The sequence below is a fragment of the Zootoca vivipara genome, chromosome 9 (assembly GCF_963506605.1).
Source record: "Zootoca vivipara chromosome 9, rZooViv1.1, whole genome shotgun sequence".
Classification (NCBI taxonomy): Eukaryota; Metazoa; Chordata; class Lepidosauria; order Squamata; family Lacertidae; genus Zootoca; species Zootoca vivipara.
Window position 1 is genome coordinate 72,823,498 of NC_083284.1, and position 22,682 is coordinate 72,846,179.

Genomic DNA, 22,682 nt, shown 5'->3' on the forward strand with positions numbered 1-22,682 from the left:
TTAAATTATTTTTTATGGAAGAGTTGCTGAAGAGTAATCAGTGTTCATAATACTGAGCTTCTGAGTTGCATGGTTTTTTTTCTCACAACCAGGATGATAAAAGAAATAGGGGAAAGAATATTTCTAACAGGGTATAGCATTAAACCAGGGGTCGGCAACCTAAGGCCCATGGGCCACAAGCAGTCCATGGGGGGTCATTTAACCGGCCCATGAGCCACCCCTGAACCGAGCCACCCACTCAGCGAGTCGCTGCGCTAAACTGGCATAGCGCAGTGCGGGTACTCGCTTTCATGGAGCTGGAAATCGCGGGCGCATGTGCAGTCCGGCCCATCTCTGCTGGAGTGAACCGGCCCAGGCGAGGTAAACCTTGTCGACCCCTGGGGCATCGCCAGGATTTTTGTTGGGGGAGGGCCAGGACTTTTGTTAGAGCGGACAGAACCGATCTGATTGGTCAGTTGGTTAAGTACGGTATTTCTATTGTTTTACTCCCCTCTGGGGAGGGGACAGCTGCCCCCTGCTCCCCCTGGCTACACCTCCCCTTGGCTACACCCATGCATTAAACCCTTGTATGCAGCTAGCTTTGACACCAAGCATGTTCTCTGCTACCAGCAGAAGAATTTGTGTGCTGCTCACCAGCTGAAAGCACACATCTGCAATGGAACAATAAACCCACTGAAAGCAAAAATAAAAATAAAAATTTCAAGATGAGTGCCATGTTGTCATGGTTTTCAATACATGGCACATTGTCTACACTTAAACATTGTCTACCCAGAAGTAACTCTTATTGAATTAAGTGGGGCTTACTCCCAGATAGCTGTGCCTGATGGAGGTCATGGGAGTGCGGTGAAGTCATTCTGGTTTTCTCCCCCCCTCTCCTCTCTTGCAAAGATATTGTGGAACGTTAAACATTGCAGTTTTACACCTAAGTTAACTGAAAAGTGTCCTGCGTATAAGACTACTTTTTAACCCAGGAAAATCTTCTCAAAAGTCGGGGGTCGTCTTATACGCCAGATCGTATTTCTTATACGGCGAGTATATTCCAAACTCTATATTTTAACTGGAAAAGTTGGGGGTCGTCTTATACGCCCAGTCATCTTATATGCCGGAATATACAGTATTTAAACCTCTTTGTATGGAACTAACACAGTTTTCAGGCAGTCTTCAAAGGCAGCCCTACAAACACATTGCAACAGTCTAAGCTAGACTACTCTCTCTGTTGAACATAGATCAGTGTTGGCAGGCTGTATCAAATTAGATAATACACTACATACATGTAAATTGGTGTTGGTGTTTGTTAATGAAGTGATATCTCTAATGTGCTCATTTTTAAATTTCAGAACAATGACTTCAGAAGAGACATTGTGGCCTGTCCCAATGAAAGCAATTGGAGCACAGAACCTACTGACAATGCCTGGAGGTGTTACCAAGTCAGGATACCTGCACAAAAAAGGAGGAACTCAGTTCCAGCTCTTAAAATGTAAGTTAGAAAACAAGGATGTGCCACCTCAAATGCTTTCATTCCAAGCTGTGATAAAGTATGTGCTGATGTTTGTATGGAGGCTATCTCAGCACTAGGTCAAAGTGGACTGGAGTTAATTTTATTGGCATGCCTTATTTCACTATCTGTTTTTAGTGCAGCAAATGTACACTCATCCCCACATCCTATTGCTGTGCTTTTGTTGCAGCTGTGTAGAATGTGGTTGCGTCATCAGCCAATGAAGTCTGGTGCAGATGTAACACTAGCTCCCTGCAAAATAGGGTTTGCAAACCAGGTACATGTGTTAGTAGCATATCCCTTTTCTGGCACAAATGTCCCCTTTCCTTTCCCTAGTTGGCCTTATGGCTACTTCTGCACTGAATCTGATGCTAACCAGATTCCTGTTTAAGCAGTTTCCAGGGTGGAAAGGAGGGAGGGAGCATGTGTTCCCGAGGCAGGTATCCAACTTGCAAAACCATTCACAAGGAGCCAGGATTGTGTCTTCACGGACTTTTATAAAATACTACTTTGCCCCACGTAGAGAGTCTTTGGGATAGGAAGGGGGACGGCCGCTGGCATCCCCTAGCATTGTGATAGGCATCTGGAAAGGCTATAGATCCGAAGTCGCATCAGTGTTGATGTAAGCAACTACTTTTTTTTGTAATAATACATGAAGTCCCTTTTCCCCTCTTCTTTCCATGTCATTGATATTGGTCCAGGGCCGCTGAGGTTTGTGATTATCCATAAGGGATGTACTTACTACTTTAAGAGTAGCACTTCGGCAGCTCCTCAGGGTGCCTTCTCACTGAAGGGCTATAATAGGTAAGTGGAAATATAGTTTATCCTATTGCAGTATTTCATCATGATAGAAATGAAGTTTTTCTCCCTACCTTATGATACTAGAACTCTTGGAGCCATCCAGTGAACACTGGAAAATCCAGGAGAGTCAAACTACTTTTTCACGTAGCCCATAGCTAAATTATGGAATTTGCTCCCGTAAGATGCAGTGACGGCTATCAGCTTGGATGACTTTAAACGAGCATTAGTCATATTCATGGAGCATCTGCCTATCAATGTATTTTAATGGTTGAATTTGCTTTGGGAGCTGCCTAGAGAGCTTATGGTATGGAGTAGCTATATAATAAATTCAATTAATAATGCATAAATTAGCTTATCAATACAAGGTTATTTGTGCGCTCACCAGCATGGTTTTGTGAATTGTTGTTGTAATTATTTACATATATTTAAGCCTTAATATAGTTCCCACAGTGTGGCTTGTTTTGCATTAGCATTTTGTTTTACGCTTGTGTAGTACTTGCCTATTTAGGAGAATGCTTCATGCTGCTGATGAAATCGGCTGTAGTCCACAAAGAAGCATGCCATAATAAATGTATTTTAAGGTGGTTGCAAGACTCTTGGCTGAACAATTAACATGGCTACCCCTTTGGGAACTATTTCATGTGGTCCTCCTAATTTGTGGAGGTTGTTTCCACCTGTAGTTTAGTAGGGTTACATTTTTATGGCTGAGCTACAGCCATACCTTGGGTTAAGTACGCTTCAGGTTGAGTATTTTCAGGTTAAGTTCTCCATGGACCCGGAAGTGCTTACTTCCAGGTTCCGCTGCGCGCACATGCGCAGAAGCGATCTGCGCGCTTCGCGCACGCGTGCTATCACCGCTCGGGTTAAATACTTTTTGGGGTGCGAATGGCACCCTGGAACCAATAAAGTACTTAACCTGAGGTACCACTGTAAATGTTATTTTTTTCATCTACAATACTGTCTCATTTTATGGATCAATGGTATTGTTAGACAGTAAAATTTGTGTTAAATTGCTATTTTAGTAGGTGTTTTTCATCGTCTGGAACGGATTAATCCACTTTCCATTACTTTCAATGGGAAAGTTCACTTCAGGTTAAGTGCGGACTTCCGGAACCAATGTACTTAACCTGAGGTACAACTGTATCTTTCTTTTGGCACGGAATCTTTTCTTGCTCTTTTAGACAAAGCAGTACAGATGTTGTGTTGTGGATTGCTTTGGTTGGTCTTTAGGACAGAAAAGTCTATATGCAATTGTAGTATGTCAATTTTGCTATCTTTATAGACATGATTTTAGATTAAAAATAATTTCATTGTTACACAGGGTTATGCGGGCAGCAGAAGAAACAACATCAAACAATGTATTTCCTTTCAAGTTGGTTCACATTAGCAAAAAGCATAGGACCTGGTTTTTTTCTGCTGCCTCTGAAGATGAAAGAAAGGTGAAATAAAATTTATTATCTAAATAAGAAATTAGAAAGGCAGTCAATGCTACGTTCCTAGCCATGTCTACCAGTACTGTAGTGGCAAATTCAGAAGTTTAGGGTCCCTTCATGGTAGTCATAAGTATGCCCCCTCACAGCCATAATTATATACTAATAATTGTGAAAAGCAGAGTGATATACTTTTAATTTCATTTTTCCTTTTTACTATTTTAATTCTTTATAGGCAAAATAGTAAGGATAGTATTTTCCCTAATGGCCCAGTAAACAAAAAACAAAAAAACCCGCCTACATTTCAATATTCTACTCCAACAGCAGACCCACCGGGATAAATAACAGGATTTTTAAATGTATAGAATAATTGTATTTTATTATTTGTGCTAAAATTATTGTAAATTTTATACTCCTCTTTCATAATTTTTAAAATAAATGCCTTTATGTAAGATCTGTTTGTTTTGTATTGATACTGACCCCCTCACCCTCTGCTCCTTCCTCACAAGCTAGCAAAGGCCTGGAATCCTATACCCACTTAACTGGGAGTAAATACAGAAAGACTTAATTCAGAGTAGTCATGTAGACCACTGTATTGTATGTTAACTATATGGTGAACTCTTAGGGGCTGCCTGGACTTCAGCTACCTATTACGTAGTAGCATTTGCAAAAAATACTTTTAGAGACTACCTTACCTCAAACAAAACCACCTGAGGTGATTGAGGGAAGGACAAAATTTGGTCTTTAGAACTACTGAGTTTCAAAAGACTAGAATATGAAACAGAAGCAGGAAGGAAATGTGCACTAGAGCGGAGGGGAAAGCAGTAGCTCTTTAGGATCCCAGTATGGTGTCCAAATAACTTACTTATCATTCCCAGTTCTAACTTCACTCATTGGCTAAACACACTGGCATATGCCACAGAAATTGCTTAGAAGGGTGCCTGCATAATTTTCTTCATCACTTTCCTTCTAGTAGGGTGAGAGGTTTACTTCTTCTGTTTTTTAAAAAAGAAGGGTCCCCAAACTAACCAAACTAAGGCCCGGGGGCCGGATGCGGCCCAATCGCCTTCTCAATCTGGCCCGCGGATGGTCCAGGAATCAGCATGTTTTTACATGAGTAGAATGTGTCCTTTTATTTAAAATGCATCTCTGGGTTATTTGTAGGGCCTGCCTGGTGTTTTTACCCTGGCTTAGGGTCTGGGCTGCATTGCAGGCATGGGCCATAGTGCAGTTGTATCATTTGTACAATTAAAAATCTGGCCATGGTGTGAGCTTGGCCCATGTGAGATTACTCCCCTGTATAAATCTTGGATAAGAGTTGCTTTGAAAATACAAATTAGTTAGTAGAATGTTACGTGCTTCATAGCTGTTTGTGCAGTTATATCTTGGAAACATACTTGTTTCAAAATGCTTGTTGCTTACAAATCCTACCAAATAATGCATCATTTGTCTTTCAGGACTGGATGGCCTCACTTAGAAGAGAAATAGATCACTACCACGAGAAGAAGGAAACCGTTACTGACTTAAGGTCTGCACATGCTGGCACAGGCATCATGGCAGAAGAATGGCAAGGAACTTGCCTTAAGCCGCCTTCCTCAGCCTGGTGCTTTCAGAAGCTTTGGACCAACTCCTTTTTTCTCAGACCATTGGCAATGCTTGCTGGGGCTGATCTGAGTTGTATTCCAAAACATCTGGAGGCTGCCACAAGGGCTACCCCTAAAGTAGGGAGGAGAATAATAATAATTAATAAATAAATACTTTTTATTATTGGCACCCTGCCCATCTGACTAGGTTGCCCCAGCCACACTGGGCGGCTTCCAGCATACGTATATAAGACATAATAAAACATTACACATTAAAAAGCTTCCCTATACAGGGCTGCCTTCAGATGTCTTCTAAAGGTTATATAATTACTCATCTCCTTGACATCTGGTGGGAGGGCGTTCCACAGGGTTGGAGAAAGCTGCTATAAAGTCTAAAATAAGAATGTTGCCTGTTAATACAATATCATTTTGTCAGTAACATAAGATATAAATAGTTTTCCAGTTACTTTGTATTTCCACAATCAATGTGCTCTAGTTTTTCTCTTCCCATAAGTCCAATGTACAAGTGCCATCTCTAAAACTCCTCTCTCTCTCTCTCTCTCTCTCTCTCTCTCTCTCTCTCTCTCTCTCTCTATCTCTATCTAGTGATTCCGGTTCAGATGTTGACAGTTTCTATGGCTCAATAGAACGACCCATTAATATACACTACTCTCAACATTTAATGGAAAATTCAGGTGAGAAGATAATTTAGAAGTTCCCTTTTCATAAAGGTGATGCACCTGGTAGACATTTTCCCTGTGGAGTGAGGCAGAGGGAAGAACCTTTCCAATGGCTGGGCCAGATCCTAGGTTCCCCAACAAGGCTACTTTGACAGGTGGGTGGGACTGCCTGCCATCAATCACCTGACTTCACCTTGGATCTTTCTCTGCAGCACAGCTAGGACTCAAGTGCTGCTTGCAGTCACTGCTGGTCAGTTGACAGGCGATGACTTCAAGCTGCGCATTATGGAGTTCTCAACATGGAACTCTCTAACACAGCCAATCCCAGCAGGCTTCTTTCACTGGCGATCAGCTGATTGACTGTGGCAGCAAGCCTCTCCTGCCAAGGAACAAACAGGAGCACATGTTAAGTCTCCTGATCATTTGGCAGCCACACTCCTTAGCCACAGCTGCCATCTGTATTTCCACAGACAGCAATGAGTGCAGGAAAACCTCCAAAGTGAATGATGCCCTTTGTGGGAAAGCAACCCTATCCAAATCAGGTTTGACTTAACAGTTGTATTCCACCTTTCCAACAACAATGTTGAGCTCAAAGCTGCTCATACTAATAGCAATAACGTTTTAAATTAGCAACTGTTACAATCACTATAACCATATCAAAAACATGATAGCATATAAATAAGGCAGAAAACAAACCATAAAAACAAACTGTTAATAGAATTGAATATGAACTCGTAGTGATTCAAAAAAATATCAGAAATGGCACCAGCTCTGGGGCAGTTGATATATTCTCTCTGGGAAGGGAGAATTCACTTTCCCAGGCAGCAAAGTATTTCTTAGGTTGTAGTCTCCACTTCTGTTTCACCCTCAAATAAAGAAACTGATCAAATAAAGAAATGACGTTATTGTTGGAAGGGTGGGGCAACAGGTTCCAAAGAAGATCCAGATTTTCTATATCTTTTCTCCATGTGAGAGGCTTAAGACCACTCCTTTCCACAGTCCCTTTGGACTGGCTTCCTTCTCTCCTCCCAGGTGCACAAACCCCAGACAAAGAGCCCTAGAGCTCTTGCCCTTTGGCTCACCCCAGATAACTTGTACCACTGCCAAGGCATGAACTCTTAAAGGTACATGGAGGGAAAGAGAAGAGAGTCCCTAATTAGTAGCAAAGTTCAACATGAATGTATCATGGTTGTCCATAACATGGTGAACTTCATGTTATGGATCATTAAGAAACAAGGTGAAAATGAAATATTGTTATACAATATTTATACAAATCTATAGTGAGACTACACTTGGAATATTGTGCCAGCTCACCTGGAAAACAGGTACTATAGAGCTGGGAAAGGTTCAGGAAATGGCAGCCAAAACAATCAAGTGACTAGAGCCCCTATGAGGGACTTTTTAGTTTAGAAAAAGGCAATGGGGGTACATGAGAGAGGTGTTCAAGATTATGACTGATGTGGAGAAAGTGAGAAGAGAGAAGCATTTCCCCATCTCTCATAACACTAGAACCTGGGGGTCATCCAATGAAGCTGAATGTTGGAAGACTTGGGACAGGCAAAAGAAAAGCCATCAAAATGGCACATGGTTTAAACTCTGGAATTCTACAAGAAGTGGTGATGGTCACCAATTTGGATGGCTTCAAAATGGGATTGGAACAAATTCCTGAAGGATAAGGCTATGCTGTGCTTCCACTGGTGGAGGATGCATGTTGCGGAATACCCCTTGCCGGCCACCACAAGTCAGGAGAGCACTGTTTTAATTGACCCCTTGTGGAATTCCAGAGGTGTCCAGTTGCCCACTGTGAGAATAAGAATCTGGACTAGATGGGCCTTTGTCTTAATCCAGCAGGGCTTCTCTTCTGTTTTTGAGAGGCCTTGTATAAGGATGTGAGCAGAATGCTACAAGCTTTGTGTAATTTCCAGCCCAATCATGTTTTCCTCTGGCTGGGCAAGCTGCTGCTTGGTCTGCTGCAGAGCCCCTGACATGCACTGTCAGGTAACCTTGCTGTGCTATTTAATGCATTACTTTGATTTTCAGATTATGACCAGGATGGAGATGATGATTATTTACAGCCAGATAACCTGGGTGGTATAAAGTGTGAAGGTACGTGGAACTAGGAAGTCACATCCCCACAGAAACCGGATCGATGATTTGCAGAAATCTGACCAGCTATGACCTGTAACTAATTAGTGCAATTTGTTGGTGCAAAGAGGATTTATTGGTACTTGGTAAGAGGAGAAAAACCTTGAGGGTTTAACGAAAATAATATCTATAGCAGGAATGGCTAAAGTTACATTCACCATTGGTAAACCCTCTGGCACCCACAGACCAGCAATGAGTGTGTGCGGAAAGTGGATATGAATACCCTAGACTTTCACATGTGCACACTTGCATGAACACATAGCTCCTCATTCTCAGTGTATCTATCAAATGGGCCCATTCCCATGCCTATCAGGACAATGGGTTGGGTAGACAGATTTAAAACTCTCTACCTATCCTAGCATTGTCTACTCCAGGCATGTCCAACTCCCAAGAGACTGTGATCTACTCCCAGTATTAAAAAAAAAACTGGCAGTGATCTACCCATTGTCATTGGAGGGAGGAGGAGTGGGGGGGGGTGGATTACCCAGAGTTGTTGAGCTTTTTTTTTCAAGGAGTGAAGTGCCAGAGTTGTTGAGATTTTTTGGGGGGGGGAAGGATTGCACGGGTGTTTTGTGTGTTGTTGTTTTTTACTCCCCCCCAATAGCTTTTTGTACACGATAAGGATCCCACGATCTACCAGAATCAGCCAGCATTTTACCGGTAGATTGTGATCTACTGTTTGGACATCCCTGGTCTACTCTAAACTTTTGCTTTTTGCTGCCACTGGTAAAAATCAGGTTAGCATGCCAGAGAAATGTTTATTCCAATGGGGAGGAAGGCACACAGTAAGAGTCACCTCATGCACCTTCCTCTTTGTGTAAATCATGCTACACTCAGCCTGTCAAACTGAGGTGAGCTAAGAGAAGTGCGATGTCTCCCTGCTGGTGGGGAGAGGAGTCTACCCTTCTCCATTCCAGCAATGTGATACTTTAAAGGGCGATCTCAAAGGATGAGTATGTGCATGCAGTTTGTAAGTGATCACCTCTGCACGTGGCCCTCAGGGTCAAAAAGGGTGCTCACCTCTGTGCTGAAGAAATACATTACTTTTTTTTAAAAAAAACATCCAAATATAAACAAGGAAAAGAAATGATTAACAACAAGAACAATCCAGCTGCAACTTACATTAAGCATATATACTTACACAGTGGTACCTTGGTTTTCGAACATAATCCGTTCCGGAAGACTGAGTTCTGAAATGTTTGAAAACCGAAAACTCAATAGTCGACAGCTAGGCCTCAGGATCTTGCACTCAGCAGAAGCTGCGCGGCATGTTCGACTTCCGAGGCACGTTCAAAAGCCAGGTTTATGGCATTCAAAAACCGAAATGTTCGTCAACAGAGACGTTCGAAAACTGAGGTACCACTGTATAAGCAATCTCAGTTCCCAGCTACACCTGCCACTCTCTAGGCATGCTGCCTTCTATGGTAAGTGTGAGGGACAAGGGATATCGCGAAGTCCCTCCCCTCCTGAGTTCAAGCCCATCCCCGAGCACAGGGGAAAGCAGAGAGAGTTCCGATTCCAGTGGGGAAGCAGGAAGTCGTGTCCGAGGCTCAGGCAAGGTAGCGGAGCCAGGGTCCCAGGTGGGACAGGAAGGGGCAAATAAGGGGGGGAGACCCATCCCCCCAACTCCGGAATTGCGCAGAAAGAGGAGAGGAAAGAGGATGGGTCTACCCAGGCTTTTGTGCTGGAGAAAGACGCGCCAAAAGCCATTCGGAGGTTCTGAACCCGACTGAACACATAGCTCCGTGTAAATAGCAATGACTTCAGCACTGTAAATACGCAGCACCAATAAAAGAATAAAATGCAGAGCTGTGTAGAGTCGTTACTCTGAAGTAGCCCGCTCCGGCCACTGTGACAGCAACCTCCGAATCTTTTGTTGGGCTACTTTGGAGTTGCCGGGATGAGTGCGTCCGAGGCGGAGAAATGGCGGCAGATCGCGGAGAAAGCCCAACAGGACCTGCAGCAACTGGCGCTGCAGGCACAGGGGGAATTAAAGGCAGCTAAAGAAGAAACCAAGAAGGTCCAGGAGGACCGGCTACAACTTGCGGAACAGGTGAGAGCGCTTCAGGAAAAAGAGCAGCAATTAAGGGCGGTGGCGGTAGAGCTCCAAAACAAGTTGGATGCTGAGAAAAACAAGGCGGGAGGGGCCCCCCAACTCCAAGTGCTGCCAGGAAGGAGAGCGGGGACCCTAGTAAGCAAGTTCAATGGAGACCCGAGGGAATATCATGGCTTTGAGACTGAGATCGTGTATGCTCTTGAGCTGCACCATGATGAGTTCCCTGATGATGAGCACAGGGTAGCGTTTATTGTGGAACACCTTACAGGGGCAGCCAGGGAGTGGCTAAGACCGTTAATCGCGACAAAAAATCCTTGCATGAAGAACGTCAAACTATTTCTAGAGGCTTTGAAAACTATGTATGCGTCCGATAGCCATATGGACCAGACCAAGGAGGAACTGCATAATTTAAGGCAAAGAACAATGACCGTTCGCGAATATTGGGCGAGATTCACCATGCTAGTGCACAGACTGGGGTGGGAACTGCACTCGCCTCCCATGGAAGCGGCGTTCTACCTGGGGTTGAATGAGGATGTGAAAGATAAGCTCTCGAGAGGTCCAAAGCCCAGTAATATGGATCAGCTGAGCAAAGCGGCTCTGGCGGTGGGGGTGAGACAGGAATCCCGGTGGAACGACAAGCAAGCAACGCGCGCAAAGCGGGCTTGGTTCCCACGGTCGCAGGAGAAGCCACTCCCCCAACAACCCTTCCAAGCCACGCCTGGGGCCAGCCAGGACCAGGAACCCATGCAAATTGATAGTGTGCGCGCGCGCGGGCTTTTCAAACCCCAGCGGCGACAAGACGCAAGGAGGGAAGGGGCGGGAATTGCTTTCTCTGCAACTCCCCCCAGCATCTCGTCAGGGACTGCCCACATCGCAGAGAGTGGCAAGGAAAGGCGGGAACAGTTGTGCCCTCCCCCACTGACGCAGCACCACAGCAGGGAAACGGGAAAGCCTGGTTGCAGGAGACAAGGGGCAGCAGCCAGGCGCAGTCAGCAGACAACAGCCCCAGCCCTCCCACCCGCACAGCGCGGAGCAGAGTCAGCCCACCCCTCCCAGAGCAGGAGTGGTTTTAGAAGTGACGCTAACGCTCCCAAATGGCTATCCCCTTACGGTCCTCGCCTTAATTGACAGTGGTGCATCAGCCAACTTCTTCTCGAGAAACTTTGCAGAAGAGCACCAGATCCAGCTTCTGCAGCTGGACTTTCCCCTGCACGTAGCCACCATTGACGGCAGGGAGTTGCTGGGAGGGGCCATCACTCATCAACCCCCCCCCATGAGAATGACGGTGGGAAGGCACTCAGAGACACTGGCATTCAACGTCACCACCATCTCAGACCCCCCCCATCGTCTTGGGCATGAGCTGGCTGGCGCGCCACGACCCCTCCATCAGTTGGCACCAGAGATGCATCACGTTTGGGTCGGACTTTTGTCTAGAACATTGCATGCAGCACCAACCAGGGGAGGGGCCTCCAATAGCCACGGTGGCCACCATGCACGTCAAAGGGGGTGAGGCGATACCCAAACCGTACTGGGACCTGCAGGAGGTCTTCAGCGAAGCGGAGTCCGACCACCTACCCCCACACAGGTCTTTTGACTGCCAGATCAACCTGGTGCCAGGGGCAACGATACCCCCAGCCAAGCTGTACGCCATGTCAGATCAGGAACTGGAGGATCTGCGTGCGTTTATAGACAAGAACCTCAAACGGGGGTTCATCAGAGAAAGCAAGGCAGCAGGGGGCAGCCCGGTCTTCTGGGTGGACAAGAAAGACACGCAACAGCGCCGTCTTGTGGTGGATTTTAGACGACTGAATTCAGTGACAGAGCCAGTGGCTTTCCCCATGCCCAGAGTGGACGATCTCCTGACAGCGGCACGCAGGGGCAAGATTTTCACCAAGCTAGACCTGAGGGGGGCGTACAACTTGATCAGAATCCGGGAAGGCGATGAGTGGAAAACCACGATGTTCACGCCCCTGGGCTCTTTTGAATATCTGGTGATGCCCTTCGGGTTGCAAGGGGGCTCAGCATGCTTCCAGGCCTTCATGCACCACGTCCTGGGGTCCCTCCTCTTCAAGAACTGCTTGGTCTTCCTGGATGACATCCTTATCTATTCCAACGACCCAGTGCAACATGTGAAGGATGTCAGGGAGGTGTTGCAGCGCCTGAAGGAGAACCACCTGTATGTGAAGCTGGAGAAGTGCAAGTTTCACACCAGGGAAGTAGACTTCCTGGGCTACAAGCTGTCCGACAAGGGGCTGGCGATGGACAAGGACAAGGTACAGGCCATCCTGGACTGGCACAGCCCCAGGACGCGCAAAGATGCCCAACGCCTCCTAGGCTTCGCCAACTTCTACAGGAAATTCATCAAGAACTTCTCACGGGTTACGGCTCCCATCACAGACTGCCTGAGAGGCAAGCAGAAGTTCAGGTGGACACCAGAGGCGCAAGCAGCGTTCGAAAGCCTCAAGAGGGTGTTCGCTTCAGACCAAAACCTGTTCCACGTGGTGCAGGATGCGCCCCTACGCGTTGAGACCGATGCTTCAGACAGGGCTTTGGGAGCGATCCTGTTGCAACTGGACGCCAACAGAGAGTGGAGACCTTGTGCCTTCTTCTCCAGGAAGCTGACCCAGCCAGAACGCAACTACACGGTGTTTGATAGGGACCTTCTTGCGATCCACGCTGCTTTCCAGCACTGGCGACACTTCCTGGTGGGCGCCAAGCACCCCATCCAGGTGTGCACAGACCACAAGAACCTGGAGTTCTGGAGAACAGCCAGGGTGCTCAACCAGCGGCAGATACGGTGGGCAGAGTTCTTCTCGAACTTCAACTTCTCCATCCACTACATCCCGGGGGAGCAGAATGTCAGGGCGGATGCCCTCTCCCGCAAACCAGAGTACATGGAGCAGGAGTTGCCACCAGCACCCAGGCACATTTCCCCCCCATCAGCATGGTCCTGCGGAGCAGCAGTGGTGAGCGAGGCAGAACTCACAGCACTGACGGCAGCAGATGAGTTTGCCACCCGCATCTTCAGAGAACTGAGAGGGGGGAGGGAGCAGGCAAAAGACTTTGCAGAACGCAGGGGGCTGCTTTTCCACAAGGGGGCACTGTACCTGCCCACCACCCAGCTTAGACGTAAGATCCTCAAGCAGATGCACGACAACCCAACGGCGGGTCATTTTGGAAGGGACAAAACCGCTCACCTAGTCATGAGACACTTCTGGTGGCCAGGGGTGCGGGAAGATGTTAGAGACTATGTACGGGGCTGTGACACCTGCCAGCGGGCAAAGGTAGTCAGAGCAGCGCCAGCAGGATTGCTGGAGCCCTTAGCCACACCACACAGGCCGTGGGAAGTGGTGTCCATGGACTTCATCACGGACCTGCCTGCGTCCAGGGGCAAGACCGCAGTGTTGGTGGTGGTGGACCTTATGTCCAAAATGTGCCACTTTATACCGTGTGCCAGGGCGGTCTCTGCAGAAGAGACAGCCAAACTGTTTGTTGACCACGTATTCAGACTGCATGGATTACCTTTAAGGGTTATTTCGGATCGTGGCCGCCAATTTGTTTCCAGGTTCTGGAGGCGGCTCATGAACCTCCTGCAGGTGGAGGTCAGCTTATCGACGGCTAGACACCCGCAGACTAACGGACAGGCGAAGAGGGTCAACGCCATTCTGCAGCAGTACCTGAGATGCTACGTCAGCCAGAGACAAACGGACTGGGTGGATCGCCTGCCACTGGCGGAATTTGCCTACAATAATGCAGTGCACGTCTCAACAGGAGTGTCGCCCTTTAAGGCCAATTATGGGCGCGACCTCAGATCTTTCCCGGAGAGGGAGGGGGAGGAGGAGGAGGAGGGCCCACGGGCGGAGGATTGGGCAGAGGAACTGGAGACGGTGCACCAGCAGCTCAGAGAACACTTGGAGAGGGCCAAGGAAGCGTACAAGAAGGGGGCAGATCGCCACAGGCGACAAGGGGAGGTCATCAGGGTGGGGGACAAGGTTTGGTTGTCCTCGGAGGGCCTTCCCATTAGAGGGAGGTGCAAAAAGCTGGCGCCCAGACGGCTGGGCCCCTTCACGGTCACGCAACAGGTCAATCCGGTGGCCTTCAGATTGGCACTACCAGAGGACATGAGGGTGCATCCAGTGTTTCATAGATTGCTGCTGTCGCCGTACAGGGCAAGCAGCAGGCTCCGAGACAGCGACCAAACCCCCGAGGGAGGGGGGGAGAGGGAAGGCAGGGAGCAACTCAATGAGGCCACGGCCATCCTGGATTCACGGAGAGGGGTGGGGGGCCTGGAGTACCTCATGGCATGGGAGGACGCCCCGCCATCCCAAAATGAGTGGGTCCCAGCCTCTCAGATACAGGAGGAATTCTTGGTGGAAGAATTTCACGCCCTCTTTCCCCACAGACCCAAGCCCTGGCACATGGAAAGGGAGGGGGAGGGGGAGAGGGAGGAAGTACTGGAGAGCAGTTCACCATGGGGATGGGAAGCGGAGTTTGAGGAACCAGAGGAAGAAGTATGGGCGTCGCCGAGATCCACTCAGTCAGAGGAAGAAGCAGACTGGCAGCACATTTTTACCCCCACCAGCTCTGACGCCACGGACTTTTTGGGATTCCAGTCCTCCCAGGCGGAAGGGGGGGGGCTCGCAGGACTGGGGGGAGGTGTTCACACCAACGGGCTCGGAAAGTACTGAGTTCTTAGGCTTCCAGTCGTCACCGACACCTGGGGGGGACCTGGGGAGGGGAGAAGGGGAGCTTGGAAGGGGGGTGGATGTGAGGGACAAGGGATATCGCGAAGTCCCTCCCCTCCTGAGTTCAAGCCCATCCCCGAGCACAGGGGAAAGCAGAGAGAGTTCCGATTCCAGTGGGGAAGCAGGAAGTCGTGTCCGAGGCTCAGGCAAGGTAGCGGAGCCAGGGTCCCAGGTGGGACAGGAAGGGGCAAATAAGGGGGGGAGACCCATCCCCCCAACTCCGGAATTGCGCAGAAAGAGGAGAGGAAAGAGGATGGGTCTACCCAGGCTTTTGTGCTGGAGAAAGACGCGCCAAAAGCCATTCGGAGGTTCTGAACCCGACTGAACACATAGCTCCGTGTAAATAGCAATGACTTCAGCACTGTAAATACGCAGCACCAATAAAAGAATAAAATGCAGAGCTGTGTAGAGTCGTTACTCTGAAGTAGCCCGCTCCGGCCACTGTGACAGTAAGTAATATATTGAGATAAGTTATATCCTGCTTCTGAATTAAACTAGGTTTCCAAATTAGTCAATCTCACAACCCTTTTAAAAGAACAAATAACTTTCCAAGTCTCTTCAAATGTGACTTAGAACATCTGTACTGAAGTCTTGATCATCAAAATGTCAAATTGTACCTCTGTCACTCATTCTTCCCACAAAATACAGTATAACTTTGGGATACATCCTGAAGTGACTTTCCTTGCATACCAGATAAAGGTTTGGTAACTGATGAGATTCAAAATGAGCACTTGGACTAGAGATGTGGCCTGCTGTGTGATGGCCAGATCTGGACCACGCCCCTTCCTTCTCTGCCACTCCCAGAGTCTGTGACTTACTCTAAATCACATACTAAATGGACTGTAATGCCACCAACTTCTTAAATACACTTTTTAAAGTGGTTATTGTCGCTTCTTCTAATTTCTGCATCTCTGTCTTCTATTTGTGCCTCATGCCATTTCCTCCTCTCTCCCTTCTACAATTTAAATGATCTTTAAATAAATTTGTCAGATTCTCCTCTGAGTAGAAGACCTTTCATTTAAATGACTGATCTGTTCTGCGTCTTTTTTTACACAGATCATGTAGTATCTCCACCAGTGTACCCGCCTCCTCCGGTTCCGTCGCCGGGAAAAGCTTTCTGTCCAGAGACAAAAACACACTCATTCTCTGGCAGGCGTGGTGTGCCAGTGCTTCCAGCGCCCCCCCTGAAGAAAAGCTTAACAGATGTGAGGCCTGAAGTCCTCTTAAGCAGGAGAGAATTCCCTTTTCAGTACCAAGCAGAGCATGATGTGAGACCCCACTCAACATGCCATCAAATAACTACCCAGGGTCCTCCACCAGTGCCTCCTATTCCTCTGGCCAAAAAGCCCACCTACCTCACAGAGAGTTGCTCTTCCCCAGGTATACGTCTGCCGCCGACCTGCGCTTTACTTACTGCTGAAGAGAGCCAGAGGTTTAAAGAGAAAAAACTTTCTGCAAAAGTGCCTCCTTCATTGCCAAGCAGCAAGCCCAAATTACCACAGTGTCTTGTGACTCCACTGGTAGATACCCAGGCCCCAAGGAAACCTGGACTTTCGACACCAAAAGTACCGGCTAAGCCTCAAGCGCCTTTTGAGAAACCACGTGTGCCTGTTTCTAAACCAGAGAATCCTTTGCCTCCACAGTAAGTTGGAAAACAAATGTGTATTGATCATGTTGGAGATTCTGATGTTAATTCAATTATGTGGTGGTCATTCATTTGCCATTCCCCCAAATCCTTGCCTTGGAATGGAAAGCTGCCAGAGCAGTCTTGCAAACAATTTGCCGAGTTACCAACCTTACAAATAATGCCCACAGTCTGCTTATAGATAAACGTGTGAATAATTAAAAAAAACTTTTAAAAGCCCCTTAAAATCTCAGGTTTTAGAAAAAAATGGATTAAAAAACTAAGTTGTCCCAGGAATGCAAAATTTAAAAACACAACTCAAAAGGGAAAACATTAATGTATATTTTTCTTATTATTTTTTCTGTTGATGTAACATCAAAGGTGGCAGAAGAACATAATTTTTTAAGCCCCTGTTTGCTGTTGCTGCTTCACAGATTCTAAGAAATGGCAAAATACTGCAGTTTTTCCAGGCTGCTGACTAACCCCCTGTCCTGGTTGCCTGAATTCGATTCCTGGTTGCTTGGTATTTGTGGTCCCCTAATCCTAATTAAGGGACGCAGGTGGCGCTGTGGGTTAAAAACACAGAGCCTAGAGCTTGCCGATCAGAAGGTCGGCGGTTCGAATCCCTGCGACGGGGTGAGCTCCTGTTGCTCGGTCCCAGCTCCTGCCAACCTAGCAGTTCGAAAGCACATCAAAGTGCAAGTAGATAAATAGGTACTGCTACAGCGGGAAGGTAAACGGCGTTTCCGTGTGCTCTGGTTCGCCAGAAGCAGCTTTCATGCTGGCCACATGACCTGGAAGCTGTACGCCGGCTCCCTCGGCCAATAATGCGAGATGAGCGCCACAACCCCAGAGTCGGTCACGACTGGACCTAATGGTCAGGGGTCCCTTTACCTTTTACCTTTAATCCTAATTAAACCTCTGGAATGGCTTATAGTTAGCTAGCTTTCAGACTTGCTCCCAGGCATTCTAGGATTCCTTGGAAATTTTACTGGGAGTTTCTCAATGGAAGATCAACAATGGTGAGCAAAGCGACTTGTCTGCTTTTGTCAAATTTTGCCTGCTGTGTGCAGCCACAAGTGTTACATACGTATTTATTGGTTGCATTGCATTATTCAGTTCATATGCTTCAGTTATGAAGACTCAGTAGATCTATCCCAGGCTCAGTTCATATGAAGCACTGGGCATACATGAATCTCCTTACATAATCTGTTAGCGATATGACATTTCCTTTCTAATTTCAGTTTAGACCCTGCTTCTCCTAGAAGATCTTCTCCAGACGGACAAAGTTTCCGAGTTGCCTCATTTGAGAAACCACTATTGCCTTCAAAATCAGACTTATCTGGAGAAGAGTCCGATGGTGACTATGAAAAGGTAAGGCAGCTTGTTCCATAAGATTGCTCTGCTTTATACAGTCCTATCCTGTTGGCTGGTACCAGAACCCTGATATACCTTGTATTTGGAATTGATGGGCAAATCATCTAATGATCTTTAAACAAGCAGAACTGCTTCATATGTTACTGAGTGGCTACAACAAAAGCACTGTAAAGTAGGAGTATACACTAAATTCACATGCAGCTCACCATGACATTGCCTTTGCATCAAAAAAATGCAGTGGTATTCTTTATTATTATTCTTTATTAAATTCATATGCTGCCCTTCATTTGAAGATCACACGGCAGTTTACAGTCTAAAGTTGTTGGACACCCGACTCCCACTAGCCCCAGCCAGGATAACCAGTGGACCACTGGATAGCCAGTGGTCAAGGATAATGGGAGTTGTAGTCCAGAAACATCTGGAAACTTGATGCGGTAGGAATGTTGTACCGTAATGTGTGTCACAGTATTCAAGTATGTAGTCCATAGTGTTTGAAAATGTGGGCTTGTACTTGCAGTAAGTACCATATTAGGACAAGAAAGTAGTTGCAAGTGTAAGTAGTAGCAAATGGCTTATGACTGCCACTGTTGACCTGAAGGGTATGGCTGGCTAGCCATCTCTCAGACTTTGAGTCCACAGCCTCAAGGCTCCTTAAAGATCTAGCTCCAGAAGGTAAGCAAGGGAGCCCACCCTTATGCACCCTGGACAATAGATCCTACCAATGCCAACCAAGTCCGGTTGTGAACCATTGCCACGTGATAAGTCCCACTCAAGTGGGGGAAAGGCCAAGCATTTGGTAGATGTATGCAGGATGTTGATTCCGTAAGTTGCTGCAGACAAAGTCTCGTGGTGATTACAGTTCCAAGAGACACGGAGGAGGGACAGAGTTTGGCAGCAGCAGCCCCAAGCCCATGCTTGGTGGCACCTCACCTTCCCGCAAGCCTGGCGCAAAGAGGGCACTCTACCAGGCTTTTAATGAGTACTAAGTCAAGTTACAGAATTGTTGGTACTGCGGCACCTGCCTTTTATGATCTTAGGGGCAGTATTCTGCATTTCCTGTAATTTGGCATTGAAGACATATGGTAAAAAAAAAACCCCAACTTGCGTTGATTAAGTGCCAGCTCATAATTCAACTCTCTTAATGTTGCCCTGATGTCACATAGGCTTCCCTATGTGTGTGATTTGGGCTTGATCCACAGATGGGTTGGTCACATGTGATCATAAAGTTGCTTTTGATAGGCATTTACCTATTGTACTCTTTTTATTCTTTTGGCTTGACAATCCTTTTTTTCATACAGGTTGAGCTGCCTAATTCAGTATTTGTGAACAACTCTGAATCCCTTGAAGTTGAAAGGTAAAATACATTTATTGCAAGCCGTTGTGGTATGTTGATATTTCCTAGTGCTTGCTGCAAAAATCAGTCAGAAAAAGGGATGGAAAACTGAGGGGAAATAGCTGCTGGCAAAGGGCTGAAAACCAGAATTCTGAACTCTTGATATGTAGTATTGTAGTATTTAGTATTGATTATTGGGTGCCGAGAGCTTTGAAGATGGGATCCTGTGGCAACTTATGACTGGGTTAGATTGCTCTCATTGATGTGCAGTGTGTATCTGTTTCCCATAATGGGTATGTTGTGGTTTCCTCAAATATCCGTGTTCTGAGTGGCTACGCAAATCGTTAACGTGTTCTGAAAATGAGTGCTGCTGCTGAGAATTCAATTGGCAGGTTTGCCGTAATTGCCATATTCAAGCTTGTTTTTGTTGTTTCAAAAAAGTAACAATCCAGTATTTTCCAACAATTTTAGGATGTTCAGATCAGAAAATCCCACAGGACCCCCGAAAAGTGGATTATTCTGTATTAGGAATTCATCCACAAAACCTGGCAAGGTAATAAACCAAAGTGTAATAATATTGTTTGCAATATACCAGCTAGGAAGATGTTTGGGACATGGTTGGTGTTGTAAGGTATTTATCTTGATTTCCCCCCTCCTCCTTTAAGGTATTAGTTGTATGGGATGAATCTATTGGGAAAGTGAGAAACTACAGAATCTTTCAACAGGTGGGTAAAAACATGGTTTGCAACTATTCCCTTCTGTTTTATGTGATTGAATAAAACAATATTCATTGTACTTCTAAACTAATCTTCCTCCACAGAGTTTGAATTACAGTGGTACCTCGCTTTTCAAATGTAATCCATTCTGGAAGGGAGGATGTTTGAAGGGAGGAGATACAGTATTCTGATCTGAACATTACCCAGAATTAGGCTTGCAGACATTCTGGAGTGTAGCCAAATAGTTACGTTTTGCTGTATGTCAGAGTTGCTCTGAGTTGTATGTCTGTTGTATTGTCATGGAATGTTCTGTGGTGGTCAGTGACTTCAGATGTCCATTTTACTTCTGCAACAGGACTCAAAGTTTTACCTGGAGGCAGATGTTGTGTTTCTAAGCCTTGGAAGTCTGGTTGAGCACTACGGCAGCCATGTCTTGCCCCACCACCACAATCTGTTCCTTCAATTTCCTTACGGCTATTCTGGACCCAGGTGACAGACCTACCTAATCCACTCTCACTCTAACACCAAGCACAGTTATGGAATCCTAGGACACAACTGCTGACCTTCCCCATTAATGAACAGTTATAGACTGATTTCCCCTCTCCACTCCCCCTGTGCTTTTCATAAAGAGTCTGGACCAATTTCAGAAGAGGGCTGAAGACACCACCTCTAAACTTCTGTACCTCTAAGTGAAGTTGAATGGGTCATCTGGACAACTGATAGAGCTACTAAGAGACGTGTCTAGAAGCAAAGTGCAGCTAATGGCTTCTTGCTATGTGTTTTCCTGGCTGGTTTTTGACTCATCACTGGCGCGTGACAGAGTTTTTAAATAGTTTATAATTTAGCTATAAGTAACACAAAACCCACCCAAACCACAGCATGCTCCCCCCCCCACTTCAGAATATACAGTTAGTAACTTTGTGGCTTGTCTTGTCATCCATGTATGTTTAACAATCTCTATAGACTAATGGTTTTAAAAACATTTATTATTAAGTACACTTCTGCACCATAATGCAAACCATGCATGAATGTGCTTTGTCACTTTTGCTTTGTCACAATTGTGATATTTTAAGGGCATTTGGATCTCATGATAATTGTCAAAGTAAGCACCAGTCTCTCTCACTCTTACACACATCACACAATATTGTTGTATTTCGCTCTGCTCAATGAGTTAAAAAGCTCCTCTGTGCAAGGGTAACTGTGTGAAAATTCAGCTGATGCCAAATTGTAATTTTGGAAAAATCTACCAGGGATATTGAGATATATGCACTTTTTGCTATTTTCACCAAATAGTTGAGTTAAAGAAATGTGTTGACCATATGATAAACCATAAGTATTAACCCAATGAATAAATAGAATGGCAACTTGTTTTTAACATGCAAATTAATGTGAAAAATAAGGGTTTGTAATGTCCTATATTTCATTATTTTTATATTGTAAGAACTATACCAACGAACTATGGCTCTTATGAAAGAAGAACTCTACTGAACAGGGTTTATATAAAGACTTCTCAATCTGTGATTTGTATTGATACATCTGTGATGGTTCCTGTATAATTATTTGGTTCAATATTAAGTCAACAGTTCCATACTACATCTTTCACAATGTATTCATTAGAATTTTGCTGTGCAAGAGACATGTGTGCCATGTATGTCTTGAAGGCAAGGCATTTCTGTGGAAGTTGTGTCGTATCAAGGTAAGGGAGACTTTCTGCACCAAGTGCTGAATGCAGATGCTTCAAAGATGCTTCTAACCAAATCGGTGCATCAGACTGAAGAAATGGTTCAAGTCATGGTCATATATAACAAGCATGAGTTACTTACCATAGGTAGTAGTTATGTGTACATACACCACATATGCACCAAACTTTAATTTAATCCTGTTCAGATATAAAGAAAATACTGTTGTATGCTATTCCTATATAAAATATTCAGGAAACACATTTTTTTCCTTTTTGAATAACGTCTTCTGAAATCTTCAACCCAAGGGAGTACAGCTACCTAAGCACTGGGTATAGAACCTTGTGGCATCTTTAAAGACCAACACATTAATTGTGGCACCAGTGGCTGCTGTTCCCACTCACTTGGCTCACAAACTGCCTACGTCCCAGAAAAGCCACCCACTCCTAGCTTATTCCTTGCCATCCCCACCCCTTACAGCTTGCCAACTCCCCTATCCCCTTAGATTTCACCAAGCCTCCCACCCACCCCACAATAGGCAAAGGAGGAGGACCTTTGGCAGGACAAATTGGACAGGTGGACGGAACAAGCCACCTGTCAAACATGACATCATGATTAGGAGAGCTTTAAACTGAATCCTCAGGATGAGGGAGACAATGTTTCAGAGGACGGGGACACCAAGTACTGGGAATAATAACTTCAATAATGGACATAATGGAAATAAATTGACAATAATGGAAATAAACAAGATGAACTTGAGCTCTTAATACAGGGCATCAAACATGATACCAGGAAACCTGGTGGCATGAAACTCATGACTGGAATGTAGTAACCGAGACATATAACCTATTCAAAAGGAATAGACCAAACAGGAAAGGAGAAATATTAGCATTAGTTTACAATGAAGAGGAAGTGTTGGCTTGATGTTTGAAGTCATGTGGAAATAGTTGAGACACATTCTAGAGAACCAATATCCAAGACAAATGGATTACGTGTAAAGCAACTACTGTACTCCATT

At 45.8% G+C, this 22,682-nt stretch overlaps 1 protein-coding gene across 3 annotated transcripts in view; it reads left to right on the top strand.

The window, feature by feature from the left end:
• The window catches only part of SH3BP2 (SH3 domain binding protein 2), a 34,120-nt gene extending 12,602 nt beyond the window's left edge, over positions 1-21,518 (top strand). For 2 of the 3 annotated variants that reach the window (XM_035113225.2, XM_060279037.1), the window contains exons 2-13: positions 1,338-1,477; positions 2,197-2,299; positions 3,618-3,735; positions 5,184-5,254; positions 5,916-6,004; positions 8,030-8,095; positions 15,992-16,577; positions 17,804-17,933; positions 19,235-19,290; positions 19,741-19,822; positions 19,935-19,994; positions 20,341-21,518. In XM_035113225.2, the coding sequence (XP_034969116.2) occupies positions 1,342-1,477; positions 2,197-2,299; positions 3,618-3,735; positions 5,184-5,254; positions 5,916-6,004; positions 8,030-8,095; positions 15,992-16,577; positions 17,804-17,933; positions 19,235-19,290; positions 19,741-19,822; positions 19,935-19,994; positions 20,341-20,478 (1,635 nt within the window). In that variant the 5' untranslated portion in view covers positions 1,338-1,341 and the 3' untranslated portion in view covers positions 20,479-21,518. The remainder of the gene's footprint in view (positions 1-1,337; positions 1,478-2,196; positions 2,300-3,617; positions 3,736-5,183; positions 5,255-5,915; positions 6,005-8,029; positions 8,096-15,991; positions 16,578-17,803; positions 17,934-19,234; positions 19,291-19,740; positions 19,823-19,934; positions 19,995-20,340) is intronic. The other variant, XM_060279038.1, reaches the window with a different exon arrangement.
• Positions 21,519-22,682: the final 1,164 nt, after the last annotated feature.